This window comes from Canis lupus, chromosome 21 (genome assembly GCF_048164855.1).
Source record: "Canis lupus baileyi chromosome 21, mCanLup2.hap1, whole genome shotgun sequence".
Taxonomy (NCBI): domain Eukaryota; kingdom Metazoa; phylum Chordata; class Mammalia; order Carnivora; family Canidae; genus Canis; species Canis lupus.
Genome location: NC_132858.1, coordinates 30,436,400 through 30,451,658, shown reverse-complemented (window position 1 = coordinate 30,451,658; position 15,259 = coordinate 30,436,400). Strand labels below are relative to the sequence as shown.

The 15,259-nt window shown below is 43.4% G+C and overlaps 1 protein-coding gene and 1 non-coding gene across 7 annotated transcripts in view; one reads left to right on the top strand and one right to left on the bottom strand.

Moving 5' to 3' along the window:
- Nucleotides 1–14,868, bottom strand: part of ALKBH3 (alkB homolog 3, alpha-ketoglutarate dependent dioxygenase) — a 34,887-nt gene extending 20,019 nt beyond the window's left edge. For 2 of the 6 annotated variants that reach the window (XR_012014063.1, XR_012014064.1), the window contains exons 1-7: nucleotides 14,696–14,863; nucleotides 12,808–12,953; nucleotides 12,403–12,506; nucleotides 11,361–11,395; nucleotides 8,071–8,118; nucleotides 5,329–5,432; nucleotides 3,551–3,660 (exon numbers count right to left, since the gene is read on the bottom strand). Coding sequence is in view for 4 of the 6 variants with exons in the window: in XM_072791191.1 (XP_072647292.1) it covers nucleotides 3,551–3,660; nucleotides 5,329–5,432; nucleotides 8,071–8,118; nucleotides 11,361–11,395; nucleotides 12,403–12,506; nucleotides 12,808–12,886 (480 nt within the window). In the remaining 2 variants the exon portion in view is untranslated. Of the gene's footprint in view, nucleotides 1–3,550; nucleotides 3,661–5,328; nucleotides 5,433–8,070; nucleotides 8,119–11,360; nucleotides 11,396–12,402; nucleotides 12,507–12,807; nucleotides 12,954–14,695 lie in introns of all 6 variants that reach the window. The other 4 variants (XM_072791191.1, XM_072791192.1, XM_072791189.1 and 1 more) reach the window with 4 other exon arrangements.
- On the top strand, nucleotides 1,961–2,033 carry TRNAK-CUU (transfer RNA lysine (anticodon CUU)). Its single transcript has one exon. It is a non-coding gene; the product is annotated as a tRNA-Lys (tRNA).
- Nucleotides 14,869–15,259: the final 391 nt, after the last annotated feature.

Here is a 15,259-nt window from a genome sequence, read left to right as displayed (position 1 = left end):
ATTCTATCCATTGTTTTCCTTGCAGTGACACTCACTTCACTCATTCATGAGAAAATGTCTACTAAAAACTCAAGCCTGAATAACTACAGTTTGTCTGCTAGTTGTTCTACTAAACAAAAATGGTCCATGATAAAAATAGGTAGTTCAGCTACAGCTTAAACAATCACACAAGTGTTTTGCCTTGACAACCACCATAGCCTGGCTTGTAGCAGGAGGGCTTTATGCATGTTTCCACTTCTTCAAACTATCAAAGAGACAGGAGCTAAAATACTGAGTTTTAATGAAACTAATAATGTTTACTGCTTTGAGGAACATTCTTAAATGAAACCAGTTTTTTTTTTTTTTTTAAACTGGAAGTGCACGGTGGTGAAGAATACCATGATTATTTGTATAGTTTGGTGACAATGACCTGATTTATGCTCAGGCTCCAGCAGTTTTATCCACCATTACTTTTGTATCATCAGTGCAAATTCGACATAGTGAAAATGTCATATATTCTTAGTATTATCATAAAAATAGTTTGGACTTGGCACTCCTCAAAAGGACTTTGCAGACCCCTCCAGGTATCCACAGATTCTACTTTAAAAACTTTTAGTGAAGGATGTTCAACAAAGCATGATATTATAAGTATATCCCATGGCTACTTTGGGGTAAAACTGCCAAGGAAGCATATGTGGGAATCACTCAGCTTTGCTGTGATGTAGCAGTCATGTAAACTGGGATTTCTTATTATGATACGAGCATTACATTCTAAGCAGTTTTTTTTTTTTAAATAAACAATGACAACACCGCATCCAACTTAGATCAGTAAAACAGAAATGTTATTAAACTAACCTATGTTCAAGAGAATAAATTTCAAAGTGAAATCCCATAATAATGTTAAGTAAGTTGTATTTCCTATTTATTTTATGGTTTTAAGCTTATCTTCATGGAGGTAAAGATCAGATGCTAGGATGATACACTTAGCAAGAAAAACAAGAATGTAAAGGAGGAAGATAGCTCTTCTGTAATGTGACTGAGAAACTAATTAGCACCTCCCTGACTTGCTTAGGGACTGAGTACTGTGATAACTCCAAGTTTGCATTATGTTTCTAAGTGGGCATATATTTTTACTGGTTATTTTTGGTGGTGAAGTAAGGAGGAAAAAAAGGGGATAATGAACTCGAGGATTAATTTAGACTCTCCAACCAATACTCTATATACAGATCCCTCAGAACTGAATGTCTAAATTAAAATTCAGCATCATCTCACTGTTCAGTGAAGACATTCTATCCTTAAAAGACATTTAAGGAAAAGAGTAGGAGAAAATATGAATCACAGAAGTAAAAGGACCTATTCAGTGGGTTTCAAAAAGTGTTTTGTAGAGTCTTAGGTACCACAGAGAGGTGTCTCTGGCATTACAGTAGGAGAAAGGAGAGGTCAAGCTGGTGGGACTCAAGGCCAGTCAAGGCACTCCTTCATTTTCATACATTGGATTCTTTAAGATTTAGTTCAAAAAAGGCTAAAAGAAGTTTCATAACCTCTGACTGAATTTGCTCCTGTGCTTTAGATTATTAAGCTTGAGGTAATAATTTTAAAATTAAACAAGTTAAAATTAAATAAGAACCCCCAACACACCTATATACCTTTAAAAAAATCTAAGAAAGAGGCATCTCTTTTGATTTTGTTCAAGATGGCATATAAACAAAATCTTTTAGCAATAAATGCAAACTTATGAGCCAGCCAAATTCAAATAAAAGAATTCTAGTTTGACACCTTAATATCCAACAAAAAAGCTTGCTTGAATAAATTACGGTATGTACATGTAGATTATGGGATACTACATAGCTATTAAATATGATGGAAAAGAATACTTAATGATATTAAGACATATTAATGATATAGTTAAATGAAGTATAGTACACATAATTGAAATTTTTATAGAAAAACTCTATTTCCCTAAAATGAAAAAAAAAGGGGGGCCTTGCTGGCTCAGTTGGTAGAGCATGTGACTCTTGATCTCAGAGTCGTGAGTTCAAGCCCCATGTAGGGCATGGAGACTACCGGCAAAAAAAAAAAAAAAAAAAGACTGGAGCCAAACATCAGATGGAAGAATTACCCAAAATTTTAATATTCTTCATGTTTATCTGCAGTTTGTAAAATTTTCAGTAATAAATTCATATTACATACATTGTAAGAAAGACTGTCAGTATAACATTATTTTGAAGAGTTGTCAGATTGTCCTCAAAGCGTAGGTGGCCATATCTCACGTGCCTTATGTTTACCTAAAGCCATGGTTCTCAGCCAAGGGCAATTCTGCTCCTAGCAGATGTCTGGCAATATCTGGGGTCATTTTTGATTGTCACACCTGGGTAAAAGAGTGCTTCGGGCACCTACCGGGCACAAGTCGTGGATACTGCTAAATCTCCTACAGTGTACAGGCCAGCCCCAACAGCAATGCATTATCCAGCCCCAAAAGTCAGTAATACCAAGGTTGAGAAATCCTGTTCTACAAGATTAACTAAAATGATGGGAAAGAACTTCCCTAGAGCCTATTTAATCCTCAACTTCTCTGTTATGACTGTTGACAAGCAGGTAAGTTAATTCTGGCAGGAACATGGCCAGCCATCTGCTGGATGGGTCTAATTCAATTCTCTTCATGTTTCCAAACCAACCTCAGCTAGAAAGGGTCTCAGCACCTCGCTGGTCACAATTCTAAATGCAGCCCTACAAACAAAAGCATGCAGCTATCTCTTAGGTGAAAAAGCCACGTCCCCACTCCCACCTCCATCAATATTCTACCCTTAAACATTTTAGTAAAGTGGGAGTTTATTATTACAAATTACTACAAGCTCTAAAATGTGTCATATTTCTGCTTATCTCAATGTCCTAAGCAACACTCCATTTCCTTCAAAGTCTCGTTCAATAAAGCACAAAATCATTTGCCAAAGGCAAGATTCCAAGAACTAAACAGGGAGCTATTTCTTGGACCTTAACTCTATCCTTTGGAGAAGCTTAATTTATATACTAGAATCTCCTTGTCTACTGTCATGGAAATTTTCAAAAACAAAAGAAGCAGCAGAAATAAGCCAAAAGCATGATAAGATTTCCAGAGTCTAAGAGCTGCAGCCACAGAATGAGTACAAAGCCAACAAGAAAAACACCCAATTTTTTTTTCACAAATGGCAAAAGAGCCTGAGAAATGGAAAGAGATGTTCTGACCTCACTGGCCAGTCATAAGAATTTGGCTCCACAGCAACGTGTACCAGAAGGCTATGGTCAGAAAAGTTGGGGAAAGGGGAAGATTTGAAATAATGGTTCATTTTCCTGAAATCCTTGAGCCTAGTTCCAGTTTATTCTAGTTCCAATTTTTCTCATTCTCAGAGTTCATCTCTAGACCAAAAAATACATCAAGAATGATAAGCACAAAGACTCAGTGTTTGAACCCAGAGGATTTTTGGAACTAGGAACCAACATGCAACTGGGTAAGAAAATATGCGTTATTTTATAGTAATCTACATTAATAGTACATAGTCTATAAAACCATACCAATGACAATATTCCAACATACGTGAGGATTTGGTTCCATAGTGATTCTTGAGTAAGTGTAAGGAAGTTCTCCATACCATGCTGTAAGTCTCGGTTGCTTGTAAGTTACATCTAAGAAAGAAAATATAGGGCCTTTGAAATGGTTTAATGCCATTTAGGGTGTATCTACTGAGTGCCATGCAAATGTGCAAGAAACTATGAGAAATACACGGGCAGAGTAAAGATGGGCTCTGACCCAGGGTTCCATGTTCTTAGAGGACATGGGATTTCAGGAGTAGAAGCAGTCAAAGGAAGAAGACGAGAGGGTACATGGGCAGAAACCACGTCGGCAAAGGCTCTGAGGTGAGAGTATGTGTGACTTGTTTGTGTCAGTGATGACATGAACAGGAGTGGAGGCACACTGCAGAACGGTTCAGACTAGGGAGGTCTATAAAGCTGCGTCTGAACACTTGTAGGCAGGAGTCTGTGCCACCAACATCCACACAAGAAACAGGCAAACTGTTCATCCACGTGTCACCTTTTGATTTTGATGAAGACAAAGGGGCTCTGACCAACCACAGCATGCAAATGGGTGTAGTCAGAAGTTTCTGATGTTCAAGTGATCTAGAAGGGAGTTATGCATACATCTATTTTTCCCTACAACTGATATCAACTGCTATCATTAGACCGATAATGATAAAGGCAGCCAACCTTCACTGAGGGCTTACCGTGCACCAGTCATTCTGCTAAGCACTCATCATGCAGTATCCCACTTTATTATCACAACAACCTTACGAGGTAGGTACTATCATTAGTCCATTCTACAGATCAGAAAAGGAAGGATCCAAAAACTATTTAACTATAATTTGCTTAAAATTAACATTTACTGGACACCTGGGTGGCTCAGCAGTTGAGCGTCTGCCTTCGGCTCAGGGTGTGACCCCAGGGAGCCTGCTTCTCCCTCTGCCTTTGTCTCTGCCTCTCTGTGTCTCTCATGAATAAATAAATAATATCTTTAAAAAAAAATTTAACATTTACTTTGTATGACAAAGCCAGCAATCAAAGCCAAGCTGGCCACCAAAAGCCCTACTGTGGAAACTCTGGAAGTCAGGAGAAAAAGTGGACTCCTATTCTATTGCCTGAGTCATAGAAATGAAGCCAGTATACTTTGCCTCTTTCTTTACAGAAGATCTGAATTCAATGTACCAGAAAGCAACTTTTACGCTGGAGCATAGACGTCCTCAAGTGGCCACGTCTGGTACAGCAGATACTGTTGGCCTGTGGATGCCCACAGAGGAGCTGGTTCCAAGTCAGGTAATCTTTACAAGCTCACGAGAGCACAGATGCTGAAATGAAAGGACACCAGACTCTTCCAGTGAAACTAAAATGAGAACAAAAAGCCAGTAACAAAGATTATAAAAGAATGTCTGCCAAATAGTATCAGAAAAAGGAACGCTCTGCAAGTTTCTATAAAGAAAGAGGAAAGATGGCACTATTTAAGTAATAAAGGTAATGAACAAACCTGAAAAGAGAGATATCAACCATTGATCGGCCCAACAAACATCCTTTGGTTCCTTGACCCCCCGTCTCCACGTTCCTGCCCCGTTGCCCAGATCTCTGAGCCTGCCACCCGCTGTTTCTTCTGCCTGGAAGACTCTTCCCTGCCCCTTTTGACTGGTGAGTCCCTACTCATCTCTACGGTCTCTGTTAGGTTTTGAATCTGTTTAATTAAGACTGGCCGTGGTCAAAGAGGCAACGGCATCAGAAAACATTCTAGAAAGGGAGACCAGGCAGCAAGTGCGATCTCAGACATGTACTTACCCTCTCTGATGCCGGTCCTCTGCTTCCAGGGAACGACCTCACAAAGCTGTTCCAATACCCAGTCGGCTTCTTTTAAGTCAATAAAACCAGGATACAAACACAACCTTGATGCAGAAAGAACCATTATTAACTAAAGAACACAGAAAAGAGGGGTGCCTAGGTGGCTCAGTTGGTTAAGCATCTGACTCTTGATTCCCATTCAGGTCATGATCTCGGGGTCCTGGGATTGAGCCCCATACTGGGGGCTCCACATGCTCACTCACTATGGTCTGCTTGAGATGCTTTCCCTCTCCCTCCGCCCCCTCCCCCACTGGTGTGCACCCTGCAAATAAATAAATAAATAAATAAATAAATAAATAAATAAATAAATAAATAAAATATTTTTAAAAAAGAACACAGAGGTGTTCCACCTGGGGGCTCAGCAGTTGAGCATCTGCCTTTGGCTCAGGGCGTGACCCCGGGGTCCTGGGATTGAGTCCTGCATTAGGCTCCTTGGGCAGAGCCTGCTTCTCCCTCTGCCTGTGTCTCTCATGAATAAATAAAGTCTTAAAAAACAAAAAAAAGAACAAAGAGAAGACAGGCTAGTCTCTAACCGTTAGTGGAGGAAGTTAATCTGGATGCTTCCTTTCATGGGTAGATGAAATCATCTTACCACATACGCATGGCAAGCAGAACCTAAGTATCACTAGGTCATGACGTTCCAAATGTGAAATAAACTTTCATGTTAAGGCAAATAAAAGAGGCAAAAAAGGAAAAAGAATGCATGAAGGCTTTTAGAAACATGCCTCAGACAGTGCTCCATGACCACCTACTGTGAAACCTTGGGCAAATTACTTAACCTCTCTGAACCTTGGTTCTTCTTACCTGTAACACAAAATTAATCCCACCTCATAGTTTCACTATGAAATGTAAAGAAACTAATAAAATGCCTGGCCCTGTGTATTTTCACAATTGCTCATTTTCTGAGGCTGTTAATGATAGGGAAAGCCATCACTTATGACCGTATCAAAATAAACATTGCTAAATGAGGGTTCTTTCTCTCACTGAATATACATGCATTTCAATAATGACAAATCAGCTCAAAATCATTTTGAATATCCTTCTTAAGAAATGTTCTCAAAGGGATGCCTGGGTGGCTCAGCGGTTGAGCACCTGCCTTCGGCTCAGGGTATGATCCTGGAGTCCCAGGATCGAGTCCCAGGATCGAGTCCCGCATCAGGCTCCCTGTGTGGAGCCTGTTTCTCCCTCTGCCTGTGTCTCTGCCTCTCACCTCTCTGTCTCTCTCATGAATAAATAAATAAAATCTTTAAAAAAAAAAAAACAAAAAAAGGAAACGTTCTCAAAGCCCTTGGAACATTCTGTTGAACTTCACACTCTGCAGGTGTGTTTGATTTTTTGAAAGAGCCAAAGCTCACTTCAGCCATACCTGGTTAACAATGAGATGCGACCAAAATAATGCAACTGGTTTTCTTGCCTGATAGTTAAACTGCTTGGAAAGAAGTTTCTGAAGTTCTTTCTAACACCTCATTTAGATATGCAAGTTCTGATATATTGAATTTAAATGCTTTATTGTTATAGTGACAATTAGTATACTCTTGCATTAAGGGAATGCTTTCAAAATGTTTTAAGATTTTTATCTATGTATTTGAGATAGAGAGAGTGTGTGTACAAGCAGGGGAAGGAGCCGAAGGGGAGAAAGAACCTCAAGCAGACTATTCACTGAACACTGACCCTGATGTGGGGCTCAATCTCACGACCCTGAGATCGTGACCTGAGCCTAAACCAAGATTGGACACTCAACCACCTGAGCCACCCAGGCATCATTCAAGGTGTTTCTGTTTTTAAGATTTATTTATTTTAGAGTGAGAGAGAGAGAAAGAGAGTGTGAGTGCACAAGTGGGAGGGGCAGAAGGAGATGGAGAGAGAAACTCAAGCAGACTCTGTGCTGAGCGTGGAGCCTGATCTCACCACAGGCAAGATCACAACCTGAGCCGAAACCCAGGGCTGGATGCTTAACTGACTGCACTATCCAGGTGCCCCTCAAAATGTTTTTAATGATTAATGCTAACTATACCCTAAAGTGTGTATGCTTTAACTTGACTAAAACTTACCTTAATATAGATTACTCATGTAGATTAAGGATAAATTTTTAAAAATAAAATATATGTAATAATATTATTAATGTGATGATAATAAATGTAGTAATACATATGACGTAATATAATAATAATATGCAGCACTCAGAGCACAGCAGTGGAGGCTAGATAATTTAATTTTATTTTTTAAAAGATTTTATTTATTTATTCATGAGAGAGAGAGAGAGAGAGGCAGAGACACAGGCAGAGGGAGAAGCAGGCTCCATGCAGGAAGCCTGATGTGGGACTCGATCCCGGGTCTCCAGGATCATGCCCTGGGCCGAAGGTGGCACTAAACCGCTGAGCCACCCGGGCTGCCCTAACTCTAATTTTAAGTTACTATGTGGCACTAGGAAAAAGTTCTCAATCTCCCTTTGGCCTTCATTTCATCTGGAAAATTCTAGAAGTAATAGTTATTATACCTGACAGAGAGGCTATGAAAATGTTTTGAAGTTAGAAATGCTATATAAAAAGAGATATTACTAAATTCTCACTCCCCAAGACCTTCAGAGGCAGAAGTTAACTATTTCAAGTAAGGGAGCAGAATATCCTAAGAGACTGTAACTCGATAATAATTATGGTCACTTCGTAGAGAGTATTCACTTACCTAGATATGCCTGTGGGTGACACGCTGATTTCATACACACCCTCTTTGCTACAGAAATGAAGAAAACAGACTCGTTAATACCAGCAAAATAATATATTCCAGTGCCCACTCTTTGCAGTGAAAGAGCTGTGCTTAGTAGTTCCCAAACGTCTGGTCACCAAAACCATTTCAGAATGAGGACGCACCACAAGGGAGGCATAACTGCACCTTCTTCCACCACTGAGGTGAAGGGCAGGGTAAGATGGGGGCAGATCACTGATGTCACTGGGAACTGAACTCTGAGAGCATCAGGCCATGGAGACAAAGACTGGGATAAAATAAATTCTGACTCTACTCCACTGTATTTCATCCATAATTTAGGCTGACGTGGTCCAGAAATCTAGCCAGGTGGTACCAAAAGGAGCATCTCTTTGGGGACTCTGGATTAGGTGCATCTAACAGGTAGCACGTACACCTCAGGGCTGAGCTGCTGCTGCTTTCACATACATGTCTGATGAGGTTCTGCTCTGATTAAATCCTTCAGAGGCTCCCCACCAACTTCTCAGCACTCCATTCAAGGTCCCCCTGATGTAGCTCCCACCCACTCACGATCCTCTACTGCTGTTTGGAATTTCCTGAATACACCCCAGTATTTCTTTTTTGTTGTTGTTAAAGATTTTATTTATTTGAGAGACAGAGAGCTCAAGCACGTGCAGGGCAAGAGGGAGAGGGAGAAGCGGCCTCCCCGCTGAGCCGGGGGCCGACGCTGGGCTCCATCCAGGACCAGCCTCCTGGCAGACACTTGACCGACTCAGACACCCAGGCGCTCCATACCACATATTTCTAATCCTGCTTCTCTACAAGCTGGAAGGCCTCCCTGCCACCCAGCACCCCAATCCAATCCACCTGAGCTTTGGTCTGGCAGAAAATTCTAATTCATTCCTCAGTATCTCAGTTCAGCCTCACCTTCCATGATGCGTTCCTGACCTTTACCCACCCAAACAGTGTTGACCATCACCTCTTCTGTGCTACCTCTAGACCTTACTCCAAGTCTACTGTTTCACTATATACATGACTGCAATTTATCTGAGCCGATGTCCCTTTCACTTACTAAACTATAGGTGCTGAGGGGCCAGGAATGGGTTACTGCTCTGTCTCCCAGTGCCCAGCACGTAGCAGATGGGCAGTAAAAGCTTGGAATTTAATCAAATGTGCAAAAGTACAAAACTGTTCCAGATGTGCAAGGTGGCCAGGTCCACAGTGAGAGAACTGATCCAGGCTGCAGAGGCTCCTACACCAAGCCAACGGTGTCAGATCCTTCTCTGACCCAGAACAACACGAAGGGACAGTTTCTACTTCACTGTCTGCCATGCAAGTTAGCAGCTGGGCTCTTAGGCAGATGTGAGAGCGCCTCTGAGCAAATATGTAGGCAGTTATTGTCCCGTTTACCACATCCCTGAATGAGTTGCCTATAGTTTCTAAGAAGGCGAATATACTGTTTCAGTGTGATTATTTTGGACCATGTTTAGAGATTAGCTCACGTCAAACATGGGTGAAATTTTTATTTAATAAAAATCTAACAGAGCTAACTTACGATAACCAGAATTAACAAACCCGGGGGTCAAGCAGGAAACAGCTGTGTCATTTTACTCTGACTTGAATATTCACAACTGCCCATTTTTTCAGCCTGCGTGTCCCATCTGTACCTGGTAACAGGTTTCATGGTTTTGTTTATTCTCCTTATCACCAACAAAGGCAACGTCACATTGATGTTCATAAAGCAGACTGTTAGAGCCACCAGACTCTGCCTTAAGTGATCATGTAGTCTAAACCTTCAACATTACAGACAAGGAAACTAGAGTCCAGAGAAATGGCCTTAACTTACCTAAGGACTAGTCACATAGCTAACTAGCGGCCAGGCCATGATTGCATACCCTCTTTGAAAGTATGATGACATCGTGTTGGTTTCGAATTTTTCTAGGCTATACAAGTCAACCTGCAAACAGCCAAACAGCCTAACAGACCATTCATGAGCAATAACATACACACGCTGATTTGTTAAAATAAAAGGATGCTTTCTAGGGCAACCTATCTATATCAGAAGGAAACATAAGGAAAGGAGAAGTCAAAGCATCTTTTTTTTTTTTTTTTTTTAAAGACTTATTTACTGTGATGCCTGTGTGGCTCAGCGGTGGGGCGTCTGCTTTTGGCTCAGGGCGTAACCCCAGGGTCCTGGGATCAAGTTCTGCATCAGGTTCCCTGCAGAAAGCCTGCTTCTCCCTCTGCCTGTGTCTCTGCCTCTCTCTCTGTGTCTCATGAATAAATAAATAAAATCTTTAAAAATAAATATTTTTATTTATTTAGAAAGAGAGAGAGCACACAGCAGGTGGAGGGGCAGAAGGAGAGGGAGAGAATCTCAAGTAAGCTCCAGCTCCCTGTTGAGCAAGAGCCTAATGCAGGGCTCGATCTCCTCACCCTGAGATCATGATCTGAGCCAAAATCAAGAGTCGGACACTAATCAACTGAGCCAGCCATGTGTCCCACAAGGCATCTTTCATTAATTTTGCAAAAGAATATTTTACATACAGATCAGTGTAGGAGGAATTATAAATTAAAAAAGATATTTTATATACAAATCAATATAAGAGGAATTTAAATTGCTCTGGAACAATTGCAAGAACACGTAAGGCCCTTTAGATTTCTAGCAGCTTTCATAAGTGTTGCTAGTAAAATAGTACCTGACTAAAGTCTCTTCAAAAAGCCGTGTTTTAGGGCCCCTGGGTGGTGCAGCCAGTTAAATGTCTGACTCTGGTTTCAGGCCAGGTCATGATTTCCGAGTCTTGAGATCGAGCCCTGCAATGGGCTCCAAGCTCAGCGAGGAATCTGCCAAAGTTCCTCTCTCCCTCTGCCCCTCCCTGAACACACTCTCTCAAATAAATAAATCTTAAAAAAAAAAAAAAAAAAAAAAGTGCCATGTTTCAATGACTCAGAAAAAAATTCCCCTCTGTTTTTAGCTAGGAGGTACTTTAGCTTACAGGGATCTTAATGAAACAGGTTCAGGAAATCAATACCAGTGTCCGAGTTTAAGGTACACACATAATCTTGTTGCATTTTCCACACCACCAGCAAATCGAGGAAGGCTTCTCAAGAGACCAGGTGTAAAGACACGTAAAGATACAACTATTCCAGCCTCAAATTATGACAGTGATTGGGCCGTTATCTCTTCCAGATGGAAAAACTGGGTGAGGGAGAGACCTGGGCTCTCCATTTTACTGTGGGCAACAAATGCAGAAAGGCAGGAAATTACTTACTCAATCACTCGTGGCTCTGGGGCTCTGCGTACTACCTGTAAGGAAACAGGCAGGTTTTACTTCTGGAATGATCCTTAATGCTCAGAAAGGCTTATTTGCAAGATTACCATATCCTCTCATTTCTGGAAAAAATTAAGTCAGATTTAAAACTATCTCTCTTTTATTTCAAGCTCTTATTATCCCACCAGAGACCTTGTCTGCTTTTCTTAGAACTACTTCACAGTTGCTAGTGGGGAATTAAAAATAATAAAAGCAGAATTAATCCATTTTCAAAGCAGCCGATAATTCTGAAAAACCTTCATTTCAGGAGATCTTCTAAAATAGAAGATATATTGGGCCACCTGCACGGTGCAGCCAGTTAAGCGTCCGACCCTTGGTTTCAGCTCAGGTCATGATCTCAGGGTTCTGAGACCAAGCCCTGCCTCAGGCTCCAGAGTTAGCACGCAGAGTCTGCTTGAGCGATTCTCGCCCTCTGCCCCCCCACTGGCTCATGAGCATGCACACTCTTTCTGTCTCTCTCAAATAAATAAAATGAAATCTTTTAAAAAATAAAACAGAAGATATAAACTTTAATCATTATTTATGCAATCACTATTACAGAAAGATGCCTGATTTTTAGTTTTCCATGTTACTGAAAACAGTGAATCTTCACTGTTTCTTACAAGTTTTCCCCACAAGAAAAAAAAAAAAGCTAAAAAAATCAGGCATTGTGCTAGCTGAAAATTTCAACTCAATTCCAGAGACGTCCGCTACACTAGCACCAAAGACGATACGGTTTTAGAACTGTTAGAACTCAGATAACCAATGTACGTGTTAGTCGTGGTATAACATCCTTTCCCCCAAAATGGGAATTATATGTGGTCATGTTGGGAGCAGACTATAAAGAATCTTCAGACAAGACTAAAGAATTGGTGCTCCACATTTCATTATTATTACAGGCCTTTTATTTGTGAATTTATCCAGCCACTAATGGAATGCCTACTATGTGAATATAGCTTTTACAACCAAATCTGTTAGTGTCCTAGCAGAAACAAGAACTTACCTGCTGGGGTTCTTTGAACACAAACTGCTTGTCCAAAAGCTGATGCTCCTGGTTCATCCAGGTCTGACCAGGCCTCTGGTGGAGATGGCTTCTAGCAGTGGCAGCTGAATCAAGAGCAAGAACAGATTCAAACCAGACTCAGAAAGTCTGCTCTAGAGAGCAGGGGCCCATAAAATCTACCTGAAGATAGCCTATGACACCCAGAAATTAACTATAGTCGGTTGAAGACCCCACTACACACACTGAGACGTTTGAGAGCAGTGACTAAACATGAGGACCACCAAACACCAATCCTCAATAAAAGATCACCATCAAGAAAATCGAAGTACCAGGTACATTTTAAGTAATTCCTTAACATCAACAGAAATGCAAGTGCATTCACACAAGATCCCCACAAGTCCTTGCCTGGCTGCGCAGTGGCCTGGCTCTTAGCAGGGCCAGCCCAGGCTCCCTGCACTCGGGCTCGCCGTCTTTTGTCCTCCATGCTGACCAAAAAGGCTTCTGCAGTTAGCTTTCAGATTTCACTCCTGATTAAAACCACACAATGGTATCTGTTTAAAAAAAAAAAAGTGCTTTTAGTTAGGATTGGGAGCATGGACTACCTAAGGGAGTAATTATAATCCTTTCAGCGTCAACGCAATCAGAGATTCTATGTAAAATTAACTTGTCATCACAAAATCTCAAACAAGGAGCCTACATCACTTAGGACTGCCGGTTTTAATGTTTTCTTTTGCAATTTTATAGTCCTTTTTTCCTTTCTTTCTTTCTTTCTTTTTTTTTTTTGAAATAAAAATTTTTAAACAGGCTTCTTGCCCAGCACTAGGCTGACGTGGAGCTGGATCTCACAACCGTGAGCCAAAATCAGAGTTGGACGCTCAACCAACTGAGCCACCCAGGCGCCCCAACAATCTTAGAGTGCTTTTGCCTCTTTCACAACAAAGTACATATTAAGAAATTCTAAGATCTGGGACCCCCAGGGTGGCTCAGTGGTTGAGTGTCTGCCTTCAGCTCAGGGCGTGACCCCGGGGTCCTGGGATCCAGTCCCAACGTTGGGCTCCCTGCAGGGAGCCTGCTTCTCCCTCTGCCTCTGTGTCTTGAAAAACAAAACTTGTAAGATCTATCATAAACCACATCAGCCTTACTAGTCTGCAAGAAACCTGTAATACTCCGTCACCTATATGGATATGAGAAATAGGCTGAGACTCTGTTTCCAAGGGCATTTCCATATTCCATTATAACTGGGGCACATGAAACGTCCCTGGATGCTCGTTAATGCTTGTTAATGGCCTTGTCTCCGAAGATCTGACCCTGGACAGATACAAGTGTCGGTCTTTGCGACAAGCACTGCAGATGCCCTTAGCGGGCCTGTACGAGGACCACTGGGTTGATGGAAAATCAACTCAGGAAGTCAAGAGGAGGCAGATTAACATTCAAACTTCATTAACTGGGCAGCCCCGGTGGTGCAGCAGTTTAGCACCACCTGCAGCCCAGGGCCTGATCCTGGAGAGTCGGGATCGAGTCCCACGTCGGTCTCCCTGCATGGGGCCTGCTTCTCCCTCTGCCTGTGTCTCTGCCTCTCTCTCTCTCTGTGTCTCTATGAATAAATAAAATCTTAAAAAAAAAAACTTCATTAATTTCCAGCTTATAATAATAATAATAATAATGAAAGACACCTCATAATTGCCATTAATACTTTTTTTTTTACCAATAAAACTTTAGCTCCCGGCAAACACAGGAGCACAGCTACAAAAAGACAAAAACGGAGCTTCGTGCCACCTGTTCTGAACCCGTGATCCATTTCTTTACTGATCCAAGCAAGCTTTCACGTCCTCATGGGGACACGACCTCTCCTTGTGGCCTCTTCGGCCGACGGTTTCCAGTCCTGCTGAGCTGCGCTGAGCTGGGCCCAGGAATGTGGACCTTTGGCAAACTCTCCGCAGGTGATAAGTGTGTCATTCCTTCTCGTTTAATAGGTGGGGGGACGAGGGAGCCTGCCACCCGCCCAAAGGAGTTACGGGGAGGCAAGCAGCAGCCCTGCCGCCGACCTGGGGCCCATCCCCGACCTGCTGGTTCTGTGGCCCACGAGCTGCTCACTCAGCCCATCTTGCATCCTGACTTTTTTTTTTTTAATTTTATGTATTTATTCATGGGAGACACAGAGAGGCAGAGACCCAGGCAGAGGGAGAAGCAGGCTCCCTGCGGGGAGCCCGATGCAGGACTCGAACCCAGGACCCCGGGGTCATGACCTGAGCTGCTTAGACCCCCCCACATCGCCCCTCCCCCCGAGCCACACCTGCCGGCCCGCCCGCGAGCGCCTCCGGCCCGAGTCCCCGCTCCGGGAGGTCGGGCGCCGCGGTGCAGGCCGCGCGGTCCCCGCGGGGGAAGAGCCTGGGCCTCCGCGGCGGCCGCGCCTTGTGTTCCGGGAGCCCCGGGAGCGGCGGGGGAGGTGGGGGTGGGCGGCCCTCTCGCCCGGAGCGCCCCACGCCGCCGCCGCCACGCAGCACCCGCCGCTTCCTCTGACGTCACGCGCCGCCGCTTCCGGCGCACGGACGCCGCGGTCCGGGCGGCTCCGCGTTCCCAGCGCCGCGAGGGCCGGGGGCCGAAGAGGCCTAGGGGGGCCCGGGGGGCACAGGGAGGAGTGGGGGGAGGCCGCGTTTGCTGGGCCGGGCCCCGCAGGGCGGGCCGCAGGCAGCTCGGCCCCCGCCTCCCGGGTCCGCGCCGCGGCGGCGGGGCTGCTGGGACACCGGTCGTGGTGCCCTAAGCGCAGGACCCGAAGGTTAGGGACGCTCGGGGGCTCCGCGGGGTAGCGTCGGCCTCGGCTCCGGGCGTGACCCCGTGGTCGCGGATCGAGTCCCGC